Consider the following 18,530-nt stretch of genomic DNA (forward strand, 5'->3'; position numbering starts at 1 on the left):
AAAATAGGATGAAATCTGTAAATCATAACTTAAATTTGACCTTTTACATTTTGGCAACTGAGCTTCATAAATGTTTATGTAACAATACCTAGGCTTAAAATTTGGTGAAAAATTACAATCAGATGTTAATCATTCCTGTTGCTGATTATGAGGTCTAAATAATAAAGTTAGCAGGTATTTTTATTGGTATTAATTGGCAGAGGCAGGACATTAGTCCCTTCCTGTGAGCTGTCAGGTTCTTGAATGACAGCTGGCTGGCCAGCAGGGAGAGACAGCCAATCAGAGCGCGGGGCTAATGATACTGAGCTAAGACTGCTAGGAATATTACAGCCAATGTGCATTCCAACTGTAAAGGGTATTACGTGGCCACGTTTATATCATTCATGTCATGTCCAACCAGATACAGTATTTATGTTTACATTTCTTCAAAAGCTCGTAGAGAAACGTGCGACATGGCCTGGCTGACTTAACCGACCAAAAGCTAATCTGGCTAGCTGCTGAGCTAGCTAGCAGTCGTCCTTTCAGAGCAGACTTTTCTCTCGAATGTTGTCATTAAGTGTGAGCTTCAACCTCTTTCCGCTTTAGTGATCCCATCACCGCACTGCCTCCCCATTTTCAAGCTATAGAGGAAGCGTCTCCCCCCACCTCCTCCCATCTAAAGCCGGGCCCTCCCCTCTTACCTCTGAATTTCAGTTCGTGCTGAGGCTCCAAGAGAAGAACCTGTTCCGGCCTGGCCATATCCCAACAGCTGGAGGGGTGTTATCGCACTGCAACCGGTTTGCCCCCGCGTTAGGATGTTGTTAACGCTGCGACGTCAGACGGTGCTGTTCTGTCAATGAATTTTTAGCGGTGGATATCCCGGCTCCCCGGTCACAAGTACTACTCGAGCTGCTCAAGGCTGCTGTGATGCAGCAGGAAGGGAGTCAGCCTGGTGACGTCACTGCCTCTGCATAGCCGCCTGCTGGTGAGGGGTGAGGGGATGGGAGGGGTGGAAGGGGAGCACCCACTGCTCGGGGGCCACCCATGGGGCCAACCCCCCCCCCCCCCCCCCCCCGCCTAAGGAAATCTGAACCCAGCTAAGAGGTTAGCAGGTGCAGGTTGTCATTTCAGCTGGAGAAGAGCATCCAAGTTCACCTGCTACCACCCACAGTGGTGGGAGGAGTGCTGTACTTGTGCAAAAGACACAGCTCAATTCAATAAATAACTTGTGCAGCATATAGATCTATCTGAAAGTATTTTTACTTTTTTGGGTGGAGGGGGGGGGGGGGGAGTGAAGTGGTTGTCAGCAGACAGTTGTCAGGGAAATATCCCACTTTAGAGAATCAAGGAGAAATTCTCATGTCAAAATGACAAAAACTTTTTCAACGCTAATTAACTATAATACAAAATCACAGCTGGAGATATTTGTATGCATAAAGCACCAACTACGCTCTGCTCCAACACATTCCTACACACACGACACATTCAATAACTGAACATGACAGGCCAAAGCCTATTACACACCCATTGTTTCTAATCAGGTGTCAGAGCAGGGAAACAGCTAAAACATGAGACAGTGGCCCTCGAGCAATTAAGTACTTATCACCTCATAATTGTGTGTGTGTGTGTGCGTGCGGGGGGGGGGGGGGGGGTCCAAATTTGGCTGAATTTCTTGTCAGTAATCTTGAGCAGTAATCAAGATTCTTGACTTAAAATAAAAATAATATTTCACCTGATGTTGATAAAATTTTGAATCCAAACTCCCCTCTGAAGAAGAGCTGGAGTTTGAGATCTTTCAGCATGACTCCACACTGCAGCCTGTCAAACACAAATCTCAAGTGTCACGATTTATTTATTTATTACTTATAGCCACTGGAGCAACACAAATAATCTTTAAAAAAATAACCTTTACTCTGACTTTCTTTTCCCTCCATTTTATTAGTAAACAACTGAAAATTCCCTTTTTCACACATTTGGAATTACACAGCAAACAAGTCTTCTCAGGCATTTTGTCACAATCAATATTAGACATGATAACAAGCTAAATATGGCAACTACACTGCTAATAGACGTACTGCATATAAAGAACAGGTGCAATCTGATCTCATCAATCCACACTGTAAAAGAGAGAAATAGAATAATAGATTCCCAGGGCCAGCCCAAGACATTTAATGTTTTCTAATGCAAAAAAAAAAAAAACTACAGACACATGGTTAACTTCATGCTTTCTGTGTCTAAGAAGAAATAAAATATTTTAATTATCAAACCTTCATATGATTAGAATTTTATCGTAATTATTTTCATATCTACAAGTAAATCAAGTGTCAAAATGGCTTTGGCACCGCAGTCTTCATAGCAACGAGAACCAAGCAAAAACCTGAAAGTAACATCAAGAGATGGAAATAACTCAAGATGCTTTTAGAGGATTATATTGTCAACTTATTCCACAAGACAAGACTGCACACATAGTAGTAGGCAGGAAAACAGGTCCGATAACACAAACTGTCAATGTGCAGTGTTATAGGAACTACAGTGCTGTCCCGTTTGCTGATGATGGGGTAAAAGCCAGCTACAGGTGGTGTTATGATGTAGTGCTGGATGAATTATTGAAGACAGAAGAGAATATTTAAAGCATTTCCTCTGAGGTTTTTCATTTGAAACTACAGGACTTTGCATCCAATCAACCACCATCTGTGGAGAAAAAGGCTATCCAATCGTCCCAAAATGATATCAAAATAACTGGAGGCTGAATGGATGAGATCAAAGTCAGGTCTTGGATTAAAACAGTTGAAAGGCCAGAAAATATGGAAGCTTTGAACGTTTATGCACAGACGGGCCTGACAATTACACAATAGTGAGTCAGTGTTGGTTTACAGGTTAGCCCTAGTGTCCAATTAGAGAAATACATCCAATTAGCATAAAGACAACGATGAAAATTAATTATGTAAGGTGAACTTCTTATATGCTGTCCAATGATTTAATGATACAGTAAAGAACTGGAGTTCATGACAAATATGAGGCACAAGAAAGAGTCTGAAACCAGTGATTCATTGCAGAATTGATGCAAAGGCTGGATGAAGGATCAGCTTGTCAACATATGACTCTCCACTGGCTAACGTGAGATTTGATGAAGTTTCTTCAAAATGAGGTCTAGTTTCCAGATCTCACGGTTTTCCTCACAAGCCAAGCAATTAGTGAGAGCTGGTGCTGATTAGGTGAAAAAAGGAAGGACGGATAATGTTTATAGGGGGAAGTAAAGAATCTGGCACGGCCTGATCCAAAGAAAAATCTGCCTTCGCTATGTTACTTTTTTCAAAGCAGCAGACGACAAATAAAGACGGGGAGGCTCATCAGTGATGGATTATCACAGGGAAGTCTGCCTATGAACGTGTGAGAGAGGGCACAATAAACACAAGTGTGTTAACACATCTTTAGTGATTGTTGAAGGAAATGTAGAACAGATGCAGAAGGCAGCGTGGAATAATCGACACCCACCGTTTTAGGCTCTGATTAAGCGTTGGGAGAAGCTGCCAGTAAGTCCTTCAGATCACAGGGGTTTATTTATAATAACAAGGTGTTACACATAAGAACGTTTCGAGTGCAAATCAGAATTTTCCTCCAAAGCCGAAGAGAAGAAGAATAACATTGCTGGTTAGCTCATTTACTCTCTGGCAGAGTTAGCCCGCCTCTCTCGGGCTTCATCGTGTCAAACAAAGCTAACATCTTATGGCACCAGCTCCACATTCCCCCTTCAAAAATCACCGACACATTCATCTTCCAAAATGCAGAACCATTCCTTCCTTATGGAGGAGGTGCACTCTCAGAAGTCTTTCATTTGTGCATTGTTTAATGCATGATTGTTTACATGAAAACAACCCTGTGTTTTTATTGTTTTACCCTCTACGTCGAAACAGCAATCACACATCAGACGACTCGTTAATCCTGCACAATCCGGCAGTGACTGACGGCATTTTCTTCTTCCTTCAGAACCTTAGATAAATTACTAACTACACATTAACAATAAATGTTCCTTCATGAACACCTTTTTAGATGAATGCTTCAAACAAAAAGAAAAGAAAATGGCAGCACATAAGGGTCAACTAACACAAGTAGATGAGATTAAATCACTTTTTTGCATGTTTTGGATGAAAATTATGTTCTAATGAACATAATTAAATGATTCAGCCACAGAAAATGGAAAGTTTCCCTTGCAGAAGTATTCATAAAAGTCATTTTTTAGTAAGCGTTTTGTTAATTCTCAGTAAACCTGAAGCATTTCTCCTTCCAGTCATTAGAAGATGACATCTGAAGATTTGCTACTGTTGAAAGTTGTAAAAATGTGTTTGCTGCTGCTGTCAGAAATGAACTGCTGCGTCCAATGGGTGTGGGTGATTTAGCAGGGTTGTGTGTGAGTGTGTGTGGAGGTCTGCAAGCCAAAGCAGGGATGTAAAAGTCCGGTCTCAGGGTCAGGCACCAGCATCATCAGCAGCATGTCCTGCGAGACTCAGAGGTCTGTCGTCCCAATTTAAAACTTCTTGCTGAGGATCCTCCCGCACCATCAACAACAGGGATCCGCTTACCTATAACAACAACAACACACACACACACACACACACACACCTAAATACACTTGTTAGCGTTGTTAAAGATGAACCCGATGATGTTTGGGCCAAACGGCACCAGGCACCTCAGAAACACACTCACTTATCTCTGTAAACACTTCGTCGATGTTAATGGCGTTCTTGGCGCTGGTTTCCACAAAGATGGCATGGATAGAGTCAGCATAGTCCTTGGCATCTTTTTCTGGCACTTCTCTGTAAATAGAATTGATTTATTAAAGAAAAGAAATATGTGTAGTAACTGAGATTGATTTGATAAAAATGTTAATGTACTGATAACATGTGGAAGATTTCACAACTGAAAGGATGAATCTCCACACATCCACGAATGAACCAACTATCCTCTTGCTGCGAGTTACCAATACTACAAACCGTGCCACCGTGCAGCCCCCTATACATGAATCTGAGAAAGATAATAGTTAAAAAAAATCACACATAAAGTCTTGGTTCAGTATGTTCCTTAACTTTAGTTTCACCGTTCGATTTACTTTTGGTAAAATTAAATAATACATAACAGAAAAATTGCTTTCTCTTTAGGAGCCGATACAACATCAATAATGTGGCTTTCTCTGCTGAAAGAATAGGCTAAACTGTAAAAAGAGAAATGTTTTCTATCTTTAGGAATTTAGCTTTCTGTATTTCCTTAAATGCAACATTGGGAGTTCTGGCTTGTAGCCTTGTTCAGGTTCATTCAACCTTCCCTTATAGAAAATCTCTTCTAGCTAGGCTCGTTAGAAGGGTCCCATATTGATGCTAAGTTTTAACTTCTGTTTAGCACCACCCTGGTTGCTGGCAGTGGCAGCTCGTCCACAGGGGGCGCTAGGGCGCTGCCCTACAAGACGTGAGGGAGAAAGAAAGATCTCAAAAAAGTAAACTAAAATATATATAAATATTTACTATAAATGTGTCTATTTTGCTTAATCGTGTGTGCCGACATGTAATCTAAATAATTTACACATCATTTTCATCAGCCGTTTCTCAATAAACAATTAATTTCCTCCAACAGACTCATTAATATCACTCCTGGGGCACTGAGAAAAGCACCCTGGAGCTGCAGCTAAACAGCCAATCATCTTGGTTGCTAGGAAGAACTAGAGAATTTTTGGCCAATCAGCATCACTGACTTAATTGACTCCTGGGACGCTGGCCGATGGTGCCCCTGCTACAAAAAACAAGAATAATTGTCAAAATCAGGAAAGGGACCAAAGAATCACAGCAGAAGCCAACTGCACGTCATTCAAAGAACAAATAAAAGAACTGGAAAAGGGAATGGATCGCCAGCAAAATATGCAGGTGACGTTAGAAATTAAATTACAGGAGCAGAAAAAATGTAAATGAGGATTTACAGCAAATATCCTCTGATCTTAAAGTTGATACAGAAGAAGAGTCTAGATTTTCTGGAATCACAAGAAAATATTTAGAAATAAGAATTTTGGATCTTGAAATGCAGCCGAAAAATGAAAATGCTGATAAAATAAAGACTGAAAATTAACTTTAATTAGCTTGTGAGTTTCAAACAGCAGCTTGAAGAAAACAGCTTATTCTGCAAAAAGCTGCAAAACAATTTGGACCAGGAACACCAGCTCAGACTCACTTATGAACAGGACCAGAACAACAGCCAGCACAAAGTCATGGTCAACGAAAACATCAAAGAGGAGATAAAGGATCTGCATTGCTGCAGGCCCCCAGTTAAGCACATGCTGTATTGTTTCTCGCTAATGTTCACCTGGCGTCTGACAGGTCACACTTGTTGCCAGCAATGGCGACAACTATCTCAGGAGGGCCATGCTGGCGAAGCTCTTTGACCCAGTTCTTCAGTGTTTGGAAAGTCTCCTGATGAAACAACGGAGTACACAATAAAATGACACACAGGTAGGTACAATATGTCTCCTGATGCAATTACACAAACTGATTCAATTTAATCTTCCAACTGACAGGACGGCCATAAAAGCAGAGAAGAGCTGAGCGCCTACATGTCTGGATCATAGCTGAAAATAACTGGAACAGTTTTTTTTATGCATGTGGCGCCTTTGTGCTTTGCCCTTGTTGTGCCACCTTTACTTGCGCTGCTTTTTTTCAACGTGTGACTCTCAAGGCAAGACAAAAAAAAGCATACTTGCAAAGGGTGTAACAAAGTAATTTCACTTATTTTTTTATTTCAACATTGAAATACAAATTTGATTAGTTGCATTGCCTTAGGTAGATCTAGCAGTCAATCATCGCAGCCTCGCCTCAAGACTCTTTACCTTGTTATTTTCCTATTTTAATGCATTTTATCTTGCATCTATGTGCAACAATACACTTTACACTCTTTAGTATAGGCGCGTAAATGACAAAACTAAGTGATTTAGTGATGGGAATAAAAAAGTGTTACCGACCTCTTTTGTGATGTCATAAACAATGATGGCTGCTGCTGAGCCTCTGTAGTACATTGGTGCCAGAGCACGAAACTATCGGAAGAAAGAGAAAGTTTTTAAGGTCAGATAGTGAATAATGATGCTCTTTATCAACCATTGAAGGTAACAATATAAGTAGTTAGTTTACAGGCCTTTATGAAGCTTCATTTCTCTTTAATCTGGATCATTTGTAGGATCAGACATCATGAAGTTTGAATAAAAACATGAATCCAAATGAAACTCTGCAAGTTTCAGAGCAAAAAATGACATAAAAGACTTTGACTTTCTTCAATTCTCCGTTCTTGGATTTGAAAACAATATATAATATACAATTTCCACTAAATAACCCAATTCTTTCTTTTCATTACTGTGGATGATGGTTTTGGCTTTGCTCAGACTGTGGTTAATCCATTACACCAGCACAAACTTATGGAAATTACATCATCAGGAGTTTTATTGAACAAAATAATATCGAGTTTAATAAACTCAAAATAGAGCAGAAAACTATTACACTGAGTACCGCTTTCAAAACCCCAAAAAAGTTCCTATATTCTTTAGCTGTGAGCTAAGGGCCCGCGTTTCAAACTGAAACAAGTCGTCCCACCTCACACATGTGAAAGCTATCAACCGAAAGATGAGCAGAAAGTGTCAAAAGCTGTCCGTGGGTGGATATTTATGAAGGATCATGCATTTGATCTTAACCCAATACATCACACGAACCTGCTTAATCAGAACAACATGTGTAAAGTTTCTTAATCCAGAGCTACCCTGGGAGGCCCGAAGAATGCCAGACTCTGGCATTTGTTGGTAAAGCTGCTTCCAGCACACAGTTAGACTTGGGATGACCAATCATCCTGCTGGGTTAACGTATAGTCGTATTCTAAAACCTGTAACAGCATTGTGGTTTCAGTTACAGCTTCAGCTTTGTACAGATGCCAAATCTGAATAATTTAGGTATGCAAAAACTTCCATGATAATATTTAGGCCTAAATATAATGAGCTCTAGACGGATGTAACCAATAGTTGATACAATTCCCAGAACATTTCATTACTTTGATCCTTTTTGCTTATGCAACACCCCTTCTGGTGTTTTCTAAATGGAATGAATTACAACTTTTGCTTCACCCCTGCCTGGGCTGCCACCTAACAGTGGTGGAGGGGTTTTGGTGTCTGAGGCTTTAAGCCTCTGGTAGGGTCACCCATGGCAAGCAGGTCCTAGGTGAGGGATCGGCCCAAAGACCACTGCGTTCCCTTCCCCGGATGTGGATCACCGGGGCCCTACTCTGGAGCTAGGCCTGAAGGTGGGGCACGTTGGCTAGCAGCTGGTGGCCGGGCTATCACCCACGGAGCCTGGACGAGCATAGGCTGAAGACGAGACATGGATTCCTCTTCCCATGGGCTCACAACTCGTGGGAGGGGTCAAAGGGTTCGGGTGCATTGTGTGTTGGGTGGTAGCCGAAGGCAGGTACCTTGGCGGCTACAGGATGTGGAATCCTAACCTGATGCCCAACCCAATTGAGGTGGCTCGAGCATCAGGTTAGAATGCCTTCTGGACGCCTCCCTGGAGAGGTTTTTCGGGCACGTCCAACCAGGAGGACTACTAAAGGAAGAGCTAGGACACAATGGAGGGACTATGTCTCTCGGCTGGCCAGGGAACACTTTGGGATTTCCCCGGAGGAGCTGATCAAAGTGGCTGGGGAGAGGGAAGTCTGGGCCTCTCTTCTCACAGGCTGTTGCCCCTGTGACCTGACCCCGGATGAGCGGATGAGTCAATGGGTGATATTTTAAGTTTTCAGATTCCTTAAACAATTACAGATAATTGATAAAGGTAATTAAAAAAAATGTGTTCAAAACTACTTTATATTTCAAGATTTAAAACATTTCTTTCTATATGAACTTTAAAACGAAGCTTTCAGCAGGCCAATAAATTTGCTAATGATATTTATTTGAAACAAAGCAACCCCGCCTTTGCAACCTTTCTATTTTCTTTTACAGTGGAACAGATTAAACTATCCATCTTGGGGTGACAATGTGACCTCAGAAAAGCACACATTCCACATAATTACAGTTGTTTCTGGCCCAGAAGTCTACCAACAGGAATCCAGCTTGGAGATATTTGGCAGAGGCACTGAGGAGAGCTCTGTCTGGTTTGCTGGTGAGTGTTGGGGCTGCTGTGTGGTCTATCTGTGCCTTAACTTGAAGAGCAATCACACTCGGGCCAGATGCACGGCCACACAGAAGCACAGAGAGTAAGTCCAGCGAAACCCCAGGAGTGCTGATTAATGGCTGAAACCACAAACTGAGGCTATGATGAAAGGGACCCTCCTGTTACAGTTGGTTGCAAAGTTGTTTTTGCTTGTTTTCTGCGTCGGAAGAAGACACAGGAATCGGTTGTGGATAGCTGGCCTCAGTTGCACTCGTAAGGTCTGATCTTGAGTTGTGTGAACTGGAAACCCCACTACTATTTTTCTACTTATGTTTTAGCTGGTGTTCTGTCAGAAAGCCATACATATCAGAGCAGCTTACATGCAGTTTATGTGCATGCATATAAACTCTGCTATGCTAGAAGGAACGCCCAGTTCAGGATACAGATGGAAAAGTACAAGAAAAAGTAAGTAAAATGAGCAGATCAGAGTGTCATATTGTTATTAAAAACAAAGTGTATAATGATCTGACAGGTAAACTGGCCCATCAGGGTGTCATACGGTTGCTTAAAATAAAGCATGCTGATGAAGGTTGTCAGCCATCCAGGTCATGGTAATCCAAAATGGTTTAAATGAAGGCAACTGAACTTCTTTGGTTTCTTGAAGATGTTTTGCTTCTCATCCGAGGATCTTTGTCAATTCTGATTGCTTGGAATATGGGAGAGTCAAGCTTATAAACTGTAGCCGTTTATTGTTGCTGAGAAGGTATGGAGGAGGGTATTCAGAGGGAGTTTCTGCTCTTTAGGCAACAATAGTCAGCTATAGTTTATAAACTTGACCCTCCAGTTGTCTTCATTTCAGCTCTTTTGGATTAAAAATGTGTATGATGATCCGACAGGTGAACTGGTAAACAGAACACCGGTTTAATATTGTGACAGCCCAAAGCTTCAGACAGATTAGGAAAAAAAAAAAAGCCACGCAAAGGATTGAAATGCCACAACGGCTTTTAAGAACAAAATGCGTTTGATAGTTTTCTACCCTACTTGGGAGATTTATGAGCCACGTGCATGAGAAGTAGAAAAAACGTGGAGAAAAGTGGAGAAAAAAGGGCATTCTGAAGTGGAGTAGCAGTGATTAGATAAGGCACAGCCTGCAGCACACGTCAGTCGGGTGAGACAGTTTGAATTTGTCCTCCCATCTTATCTTAAATAAGGCTGCGCGGATGTCCCGTGAGAAACCTCCAGGGACAAGGACGATAACAGACAAGCAGCATCTTAAGCGCGGCAGCAGGGATGCGGCATCTCAATAGCAGGAGGTCGAACAAGAGAAAGGGAAGTTCAGGCACAGAAAAAAGGAAGAGAATTGTGTTGCAGAAAGTGAGTCAAAAGAAGAAAGTCGGTGTCTGTTTCACTGGGTGTAATGGTGTTTCGACGCTTTCCAAACAACATGCGTCCACTTCCACTCCGCATTAAGTAAATGACAGGAAGTTCTGAGGAAATTGCATTCATAGTCCTCAACGGGAGCTGGGTTAGGTCAGAAATGAGAAAACAGTATTGAGCAACATGAAATATTATCAAATGAAAGGACTAGCACGATCGAGGTGTGACCGGTAGAAATAAAGAAAAAGAGAGAAGCGATCAGAAAGGACAAATAATGACAAAAAGACTAAAATTACATTATTTAAGTTCTGAACAACTGAGAGTAAATCAGGAAGATAAAGAAAAGTAGAATTTGGGCGAGATGATAGGAACTGATCTTTCTTTAGGAAGGAAAACGTTGCCCCCTATCAGAAGATCTAACTAACTGCAGCATGCATGAGCCTCCATGCTGTTGTTGGGGAGTGGCACATGCACGTTCCACCTGTAGGCTGAACCTACATTAAAATGAAAACTAGAGGCTGTAGAACTGCAAGTTAAAAACCTTTAAAACTAAAACTTAATGAAAGAACAGAGGCCAACCTTCAGGGTGGAAAATACAAACCCGCTCTTGTCCTGCTGTGTCCCAGATCAGGAACTTGTGAAGCTCGTTTTGGTATTGCACCGTCTTGGTCATGAAAGATGCCCTGATGGGAAGAAAATGTACTATTAACACTGAATATATTTACTATTTATTAGCATATACAAGCTTGATTCCTTTCTCATTTGACTTATTTGGCACTCAGCTTTCAAAGGTTTGACTGGGGGGTTAAACCACCAAATAGTTCCTGAGCGTAGCCACTGCTGCAGCTCACCTCTAACCCTAACCCAGTTTCACCACTGTGTGATGATGACTAATGGGACTCTAACTTTAATATTTGTTCTATTACAAGCCTTTCAATCTTTAAAGCTGCAATGGCAAATTTGGAAAATAAATGAGTGTAAAACCTTTTTTTCATGGCTCTTAACAACGTTCTAAAGCCTGATTCATGCTTAAGCAAAGGCACATTTGCGCCCCCGCTGCTGCAGCGTCGTATCTCCTCTGTACTCATACTGGCCCGACCCTGTTGCAAAGAAATTCTCCGCCAAAACAACAGAGGGCGCGCTCCTATACAGGTGTGCATACTCTTGTAGTGACGTGTCTGCCCTACTACTATTTACTATTTGCGACGCACATACACTCGCGAAAAGAGGGACGACACAGGCACAGCAAATTCTGTTATTGAGCAGGAGCTGCTTGAGCTAGAGGAACAACAACTGTTATTAGAAAGAGCACAGCGAGAACGACGAAGGAAGAGGCGTCGGTGGAGTGTCCGTCCATTGTCAACACTCACGCTGTTTACATTTTTTAAGGGAAGCTAGGTCATGCTGGAAATGATGTTGGGTTGTTTGGCTGACCAATAACAGACGTCTACCATACAACGCGGCCGTCGGATGTTTAGAAAATAGAGCTCGACTCCAACCGACGATCCAACAGTGTTGGATCGCCCATACGATGTCGCATCATGGCGATCCAACAGATCCGACATGCTGGAGCAGTGTCAGTATGAATCAGCCTTAACACTGTATAGCTATAAATATATAGCAATAAAATATACAACAAAAATAATGAATAAAGTGGGTTTCTTTAATAACCTCCACCAATAACTTGTTTTGAACCAAAAGAAACCATTGGACCATCCAGTTATCGATCTCGCGGAACCGCTGCACTTTCTTGTGTCCTCCACTCTTTACACCCTTGTGTGTTCAGCAACAGAACATCACTAGAGTGAGAGGTTCACCACTCAATAACATCAGAGAAGGAGAAACAGATGGCTGCTACTGCTTCAACTTTAGGACAAACTACCAGAGTCCCAAAAAGAATAGCGCCATTTGAAGTCACAGACAACAAAATATGTTTGGATGTAGAAAACAACAACTGGTGTTTAGCAATATCTTGTTTCCTCCAGCATCACAGGTTTCTTGTTCCAGTAGAAGCGTCTTAGAGAAGATACCCAAGGGGAGGGGTGTGTGTTCTGTTACTGTGTTTGCATTTAAAACACAGCTGGTTTGCAGATTTGCCATTGCTTTAACAGTTAACGTATTATTACAGAAAAGTTGGGGGTGGACCTCGAAAATGGCCACTGGTGTTTAGCGCGATCTCGTTTAGTCTGACATCGCGGGTTTCCGGTTCCAGCATAAGTATCTTAAATAGGGCTGGGACGATAATTAATAAATCAATTAATTTGATAGATGAAAATGAACTCAGTAATTTTTCCGGCCTCAATATATTGAGGTAAAAAAAACGTACAACTCTATTATTATTATTTATTATCATTGAAGTGCAGTTTTGGTTGTTGGCACTGGATAAGCCATTGTACTGACTGTTTTGGAGAGACAGGGTCTATTTTATTGTTATTGTTATTGTTATTTTCTAACAGAGAGTGAGAGTCCTTTTTATTCATTTAGAAGTTCTGGTTCTGGAAATTCCAATGTTAAATAAAGGTTTAATTGTTGCATTTAAAGGGTGTACTTGCATTATTATGATGTATTACATAAGTGGTTATTTTGGTCTTGATAATGTCGACAATAATATCGTTTATCATCAAAAATTTGTTGGATAATATATCATCCAGCTAAATTTTGTATCGTCCAAGGCCTAGTCCTAAAGAAGATACTCAAGTTTAGTTGTTTCTCTACTCCGACACCTAATTCAGTGGTTGAATCAGCTGCTCATCGAGCTCTGCAGAAACCTGTTAAACACCACCGAATCCAATCAGGTGTGTTTGAACAGAGAAACAACTAAAACATGCTGGATAGAGGATCTCAAGAACCAGTTTTGGGCATGCATGCTTTAATGACACATGGATTCAATGTTATTCAGCTTTTTTACTTTAAAACGGATCATTAGTGACGATTAAATCAGGAACGTTACTATAAAGTAATTACTTATGAACTCAATAACGCAGATGGAACTTACCCAATAGTTGGGTTGATGTTTGGATCAAAGTTGTCCTCCACAAATCTACAAACTATACTGGACTTTCCAACACCAGTGTCCTGCAGAGACAAAACAAGAGGATGTGGACTTAACACGAACCCATAATGAACACATTATGAGACATTTTCTACCTTTCTGCAGAAAAGATCCAACATATTTAACAGTGTGTAAAAAGGAGAACTTGCGTGCCGTGTTGCTGTTGCTGTGAGCCACCAATGGCTGCAGGACAGTTTCTGTTCCTAATTTAGGATATTTTTTGGACAATGAAAGATACAAAAACTACTTGCGTGTTTTACATTGTAACTAATGCTTCATTCTTTTGATGATAAATATTTATTTTTAATGATAAAGGTATTTTATTTAGAAAAATCTCAAAAAAGATGATGCAACGTTTTCAGCAAAGCTTCCTTGAAGAGGAAAAGCTTAGCTTATTTCTCAAAAGGGTCATGAGGAGCTGGTGCATAATTCCAGCTGTCATAAAGTGAGAGGTAGGGGACAGCCCGGACAGGTTGCCAGTCCATCACAGGGACACACAGAAGCAAACAACCAAATACACACACTCACTCACACCTAGGGACAATTTAGAGTTTACAATTAACTTAAAATGTATGTTTTTGGTCTGTGGGAGGAAACTGGAGTACCTGTAGAATAAAAAGGAGCACAAATCTCCAGGTCCAAGAATTGGTATTTGGTATCGGCTGTCAAAAGCTACAATCGGTGCAACTCTAACTGACAATGCACAACAAAAGCTCAAAAATAAACCACCCAGTTCACATTTCAGACCAACAACATGAAAATATATTCTTTAATATCCTTTACATGGGGAAGGTTTGCTTTTGGATCAACTGTCATAAAACAGGAAAAAACATAAAAATGACATTGTAATTACCACTGTAACAATTTGGTTCAACAGAATTTAAAGAGCAAAGAGTCGCCTCGTTAAGTTTACCTCTTGTTAGCTGCTAACATAGCTGTAGCAACACCAGTAATGTTGGCAATTTCATTACCTTTAGAACACGTTTGTATGTCACGTAGGTTTTCTCTAATTACAAACGCTAATGATTTATTTCACCCCGCTACATTACTGCGTTAATAAAAGTGCTCTTCTTCAATGGACAAGTTTGTTACATGCACACCTCAGCAAGCCAACATCCTGACCGAGGCCATTGTGAGTGTAAGGTTATGAAGTTCATTGTTTTCAACTACATACAGCTGCCCCCTGGGCACAATAACACCGTGTAGAAAAACCAAGGTCGGGTGTTCCTCAGACTGTTTACATTCCAGGAGAAGAGTCCGAAGGAGAAGAAGAAGCTTTACTTAATCAAAGTACTTTATTTGTGATTAAAATTATTAAGCAAAACAGATGTTGATCAACAATAATCAAGTGAATGATCTGTGAAATAAATATGTCATGAATTATGTTTAATGAAACCAGGACTACGGCACAGACATACTGATCCTCATCTCCATAGAAACGCATGACACATTGTTCCAACCAATCAGAGCTTTCGGCTGCCGCAGGAGAATCTGGTGTTGACTTCAAGTGTCCAATCCACTTTACTCCAACTTATCAACAATTCAGAGATATAAAACAAGGCAACGCCATTTTAAGTCAGTTCCATCTTGACTTCAGTTCTATTCACCTCATTCGTTGGGATTACTGTCACCTGCTCTTCCCTTTTTGTGGATTACGATAAGTACTCTTTCAAAGTTCAATTTTTATTTGGAATATTACCCTGCCTGCGGATACAACAATCGATTTTTAATTGGAATACTACCCTGTTCGTGGATACGTTCAAGATTTGCTCCTGCTTTGCTTTATTGCCCGTGGGGATATGACGTTGCTGTTGCTTCGTTTATGGCTTCCATGGGGAATAATTAATAACCTGCTGACTTGTGTTCTTCCTGAGGAGTATGCGAGACTGTTCTCCGGCGTGGGGTTCGTGCCTCACCACAGATGGCTGTTCCCTTGGGATCGCATCCTGTTCTGTTGTCAAGATTCTTCATAACTTGGGTTTGTTCAACGACCAAGTGGTCTCTTGAAGGACCACATTGACCTTGAAAAGGGGGGATATGTAAGGTTATGAAGTTCATTGTTTTCAACTACATACAGCTGCCCCCTGGGCACAATAACACCGTGTAGAAAAACCAAGGTCGGGTGTTCCTCAGACTGTTTACATTCCAGGAGAAGAGTCCGAAGGAGAAGAAGAAGCTTTACTTAATCAAAGTACTTTATTTGTGATTAAAATTATTAAGCAAAACAGATGTTGATCAACAATAATCAAGTGAATGATCTGTGAAATAAATATGTCATGAATTATGTTTAATGAAACCAGGACTACGGCACAGACATACTGATCCTCATCTCCATAGAAACGCATGACACATTGTTCCAACCAATCAGAGCTTTCGGCTGCCGCAGGAGAATCTGGTGTTGACTTCAAGTGTCCAATCCACTTTACTCCAACTTATCAACAATTCAGAGATATAAAACAAGGCAACGCCATTTTAAGTCAGTTCCATCTAGACTTCAGTTCTATTCACCATCATCCTAAAGAAAAGCGCAGCCTGTCCAGATGTGTTTTCTTCTTTAAACTAAGAACTGTGAAACGGGAGATTTTCGTCGTTTAACAACCAGACGACATCCTTTCAAAATAAGAGCACCTGCTGACGCCGCTGAACGGTACCGGGGTCGACCCTCCAGACAGGCTTTGAAACGTTGTGATCGCTGCATCGACAGCTCCATCGTACATCCGAGGTTTCCAGACCTGGCATTTCCTGATCTACCTGGGAGACCCCCACTGGGTACGTACACGGCAAAATAGCGGCTCATGTCATCACTTTATAAGCCTCGTGATATCTAGTCATAACAAAGACGACCAGATTCGATTACGTCAGCCTAGAGAATCTGAACCAGACACACACACACACACACGCACCAACACAACATCCGAATCCATTCTCATCCATCACAGAGTAGTCCTGGTAGATTGTTTAGAATTTATAATTCAGAAATTAAAGATTCTCAAACGATCACATCTCTCTCTTTTCTTGTCTCAAAGTCAATACAGAGTGTTTAATTAAACTCCCTGATGATAAAAACAGCCTATTCTTCTGTTTATAAAAAGTGAACTACTAACAGTGTATTAAAATACAACTTTAGATAGTTACATCACTTTGATTCCGTTACATGAGCATGTTGGTCATGAGACTCCTGTCCATGCTGAGCGATCAAAGTTTCAAAGAGACGATAAAGCAGCTGAACCCAGAATACCACAACAACTACCTACCGGACCGATCCTATTTCACCACTATGATGGAAAAGAAGCACGAAAATCTTTTAAGAGGTGTGTGTGTGTGTGTGTGTGTGTGTGTGTGTGTGTGTGTGTGTGTGTGTGTGTGCGTGCGTGTCTTTGTCTCAGTTTCTCTCTGGACACAAATACAATAAACATTATAATACATTATAATACATTTTATGATCAAATAAAAAGGTTGCTGACTGAACAATCCAGAAACTAATATTTTTTAAAACCATAAAACATTTTCTTTGTGTTAAATCTTAACCTACTTTATTTGATAACAGAATTATTAATTTGGTAAATGAACTAACTTTAATATCTTTTATCTTTACAGTAAAGCAGACCCTCAGAGCTGTAGATGATCCCTGACTGCTGACGTGTGGACCAGCCGTGCTACAGAGGCGTACCTTGGTGTGTTCTGCCATTTCCTGAGATAAGCTTGGAAGATGAAGCGTTTCAACCTGGCGGCCACCATGCCTCTTGTGAACACAAGTCCTTTTTGTGTACAATTTATTTTTGGTTTTAGGTGCCTACTTCCATTTGAATGTAGCATTTGTATTAACAGGTTACATAGTTAATTAAAAAGTTGTTTGACAAGCTATCATCTTGTCTTTTTTTATTAGATGGCACATACCTAACTGATCACACTTAAACTAGAAGTTAATGATGGATATATTGGAGCATCCTGGTGCAATATGCTAATCTTTTATGAATGACATTAGTCGACTATTAAAATAGTCGTTTGTGGAAGCCCTACAGGTCACCTGCTACAAGAAACTTACTCCACTCCCACTTCATGTTTGAAAACCACAACAAACGTTGTTGCCAGGCAGACCGAGAGGGTGGAGCCACTAACAAATACACACAAACACGCTCACAACAGCATCATGACATCATAATGTACCAGCTAACATCACTGTGTACCTCTTAGCCAATAGCGGTGGCAGATTGAAATTCAAACGTAGTGCAGAGTTTTTACCTGACGACGACGCAACACTGACAATTTTAGGCAGAATATTTACATTTTAACGAAGATGCATTAAAGTGCCAAATTACTGAGTACATATGTCTACAGCAGGATTAGACACTCATTTATGTAGTTTATCAGCAAAAAAGTTGATTTGGGGTGACTTGCTTTTTAAAAACAAATGTGAGAATTTAACGTCAGAAATGCATTATTTTGCTGATATGTGTAAATCAGACATTTTGTAGTAACGTGGTGACAGAGGTGTCTATCCGTGTGGTGTGGGTTCGGCAGGTCTGACACATACGGATGACCTGTAGTTTTGATGAAACAAACAGACGTTCAATAAAAGCTGCAAGCTAACTTACCCCCAGGAGACAAACTTTCAACTCTCTCAGCGCCATATCGATCTCTCAAAAGACAAGTTTAAGATAAAGACCATTGACGATTTTCACCTCTCCTCGCTGCTTTTCTTGAATATTCCTCAGGTAGTCCGTTTACACACACCTCTGTTTCATTGTAATCAAACGCTGACAGATACGCATCTCAGGTTAGTCGATGTTTTTTACAGTAAACGCTAAAAACGCCACGTAGTTTCATATATCTTTAAATGTTGTCATTTTTGTAAATAGCGACGCTTCCAGATAGCAACGTCTCCATCTTGAACTACGGCACACGGTCACGTGACCACGTCGGCTTTTATTTTTTTATTTTTGTTAGCATGAACACAAAGA

At 40.8% G+C, this 18,530-nt stretch overlaps 2 protein-coding genes across 2 annotated transcripts in view; both read right to left on the reverse strand.

The window, feature by feature from the left end:
- The window catches only part of vapb (VAMP (vesicle-associated membrane protein)-associated protein B and C), a 33,194-nt gene extending 32,205 nt beyond the window's left edge, over positions 1–989 (reverse strand). The window contains exon 1 of the mRNA XM_015959242.3: positions 681–989. Within this exon, the coding sequence (XP_015814728.3) occupies positions 681–738 (58 nt within the window). The 5' untranslated portion in view covers positions 739–989. The remainder of the gene's footprint in view (positions 1–680) is intronic.
- An 824-nt stretch (positions 990–1,813) lies between these two features.
- On the reverse strand, positions 1,814–18,476 carry rab22a (RAB22A, member RAS oncogene family). Its single transcript, XM_015959241.3, has 7 exons — positions 18,165–18,476; positions 13,513–13,592; positions 11,119–11,200; positions 6,977–7,048; positions 6,325–6,431; positions 4,684–4,793; positions 1,814–4,559 (listed from the first exon to the last, which is right to left on the reverse strand). Exons 1-7 carry the CDS (start codon positions 18,198–18,200, stop codon positions 4,462–4,464), a joined length of 585 nt encoding a protein of 194 aa, XP_015814727.1. The 5' UTR covers positions 18,201–18,476; the 3' UTR covers positions 1,814–4,461.
- Between the last annotated feature and the right edge of the window lie 54 nt (positions 18,477–18,530).

The sequence above is a fragment of the Nothobranchius furzeri genome, chromosome 3, assembly GCF_043380555.1.
Source record: "Nothobranchius furzeri strain GRZ-AD chromosome 3, NfurGRZ-RIMD1, whole genome shotgun sequence".
Taxonomy (NCBI): Eukaryota; Metazoa; Chordata; class Actinopteri; order Cyprinodontiformes; family Nothobranchiidae; genus Nothobranchius; species Nothobranchius furzeri.

Coding starts and splice junctions, on each gene's coding strand:
- rab22a (XM_015959241.3), bottom strand. CDS start 18,200: ATGGCGCTGAGAGAGTTGAAAGTTTGTCTCCTGGGG. Junction 13,593..18,164: donor TGAAAGTTTGTCTCCTGGGG/GTAAGTTAGCTT, acceptor TTGTCTCTGCAG/GACACTGGTGTTGGAAAGTC. Junction 4,560..4,683: donor CGAAGTGTTTACAGAGATAA/GTGAGTGTGTTT, acceptor TTGTTGTTATAG/GTAAGCGGATCCCTGTTGTT.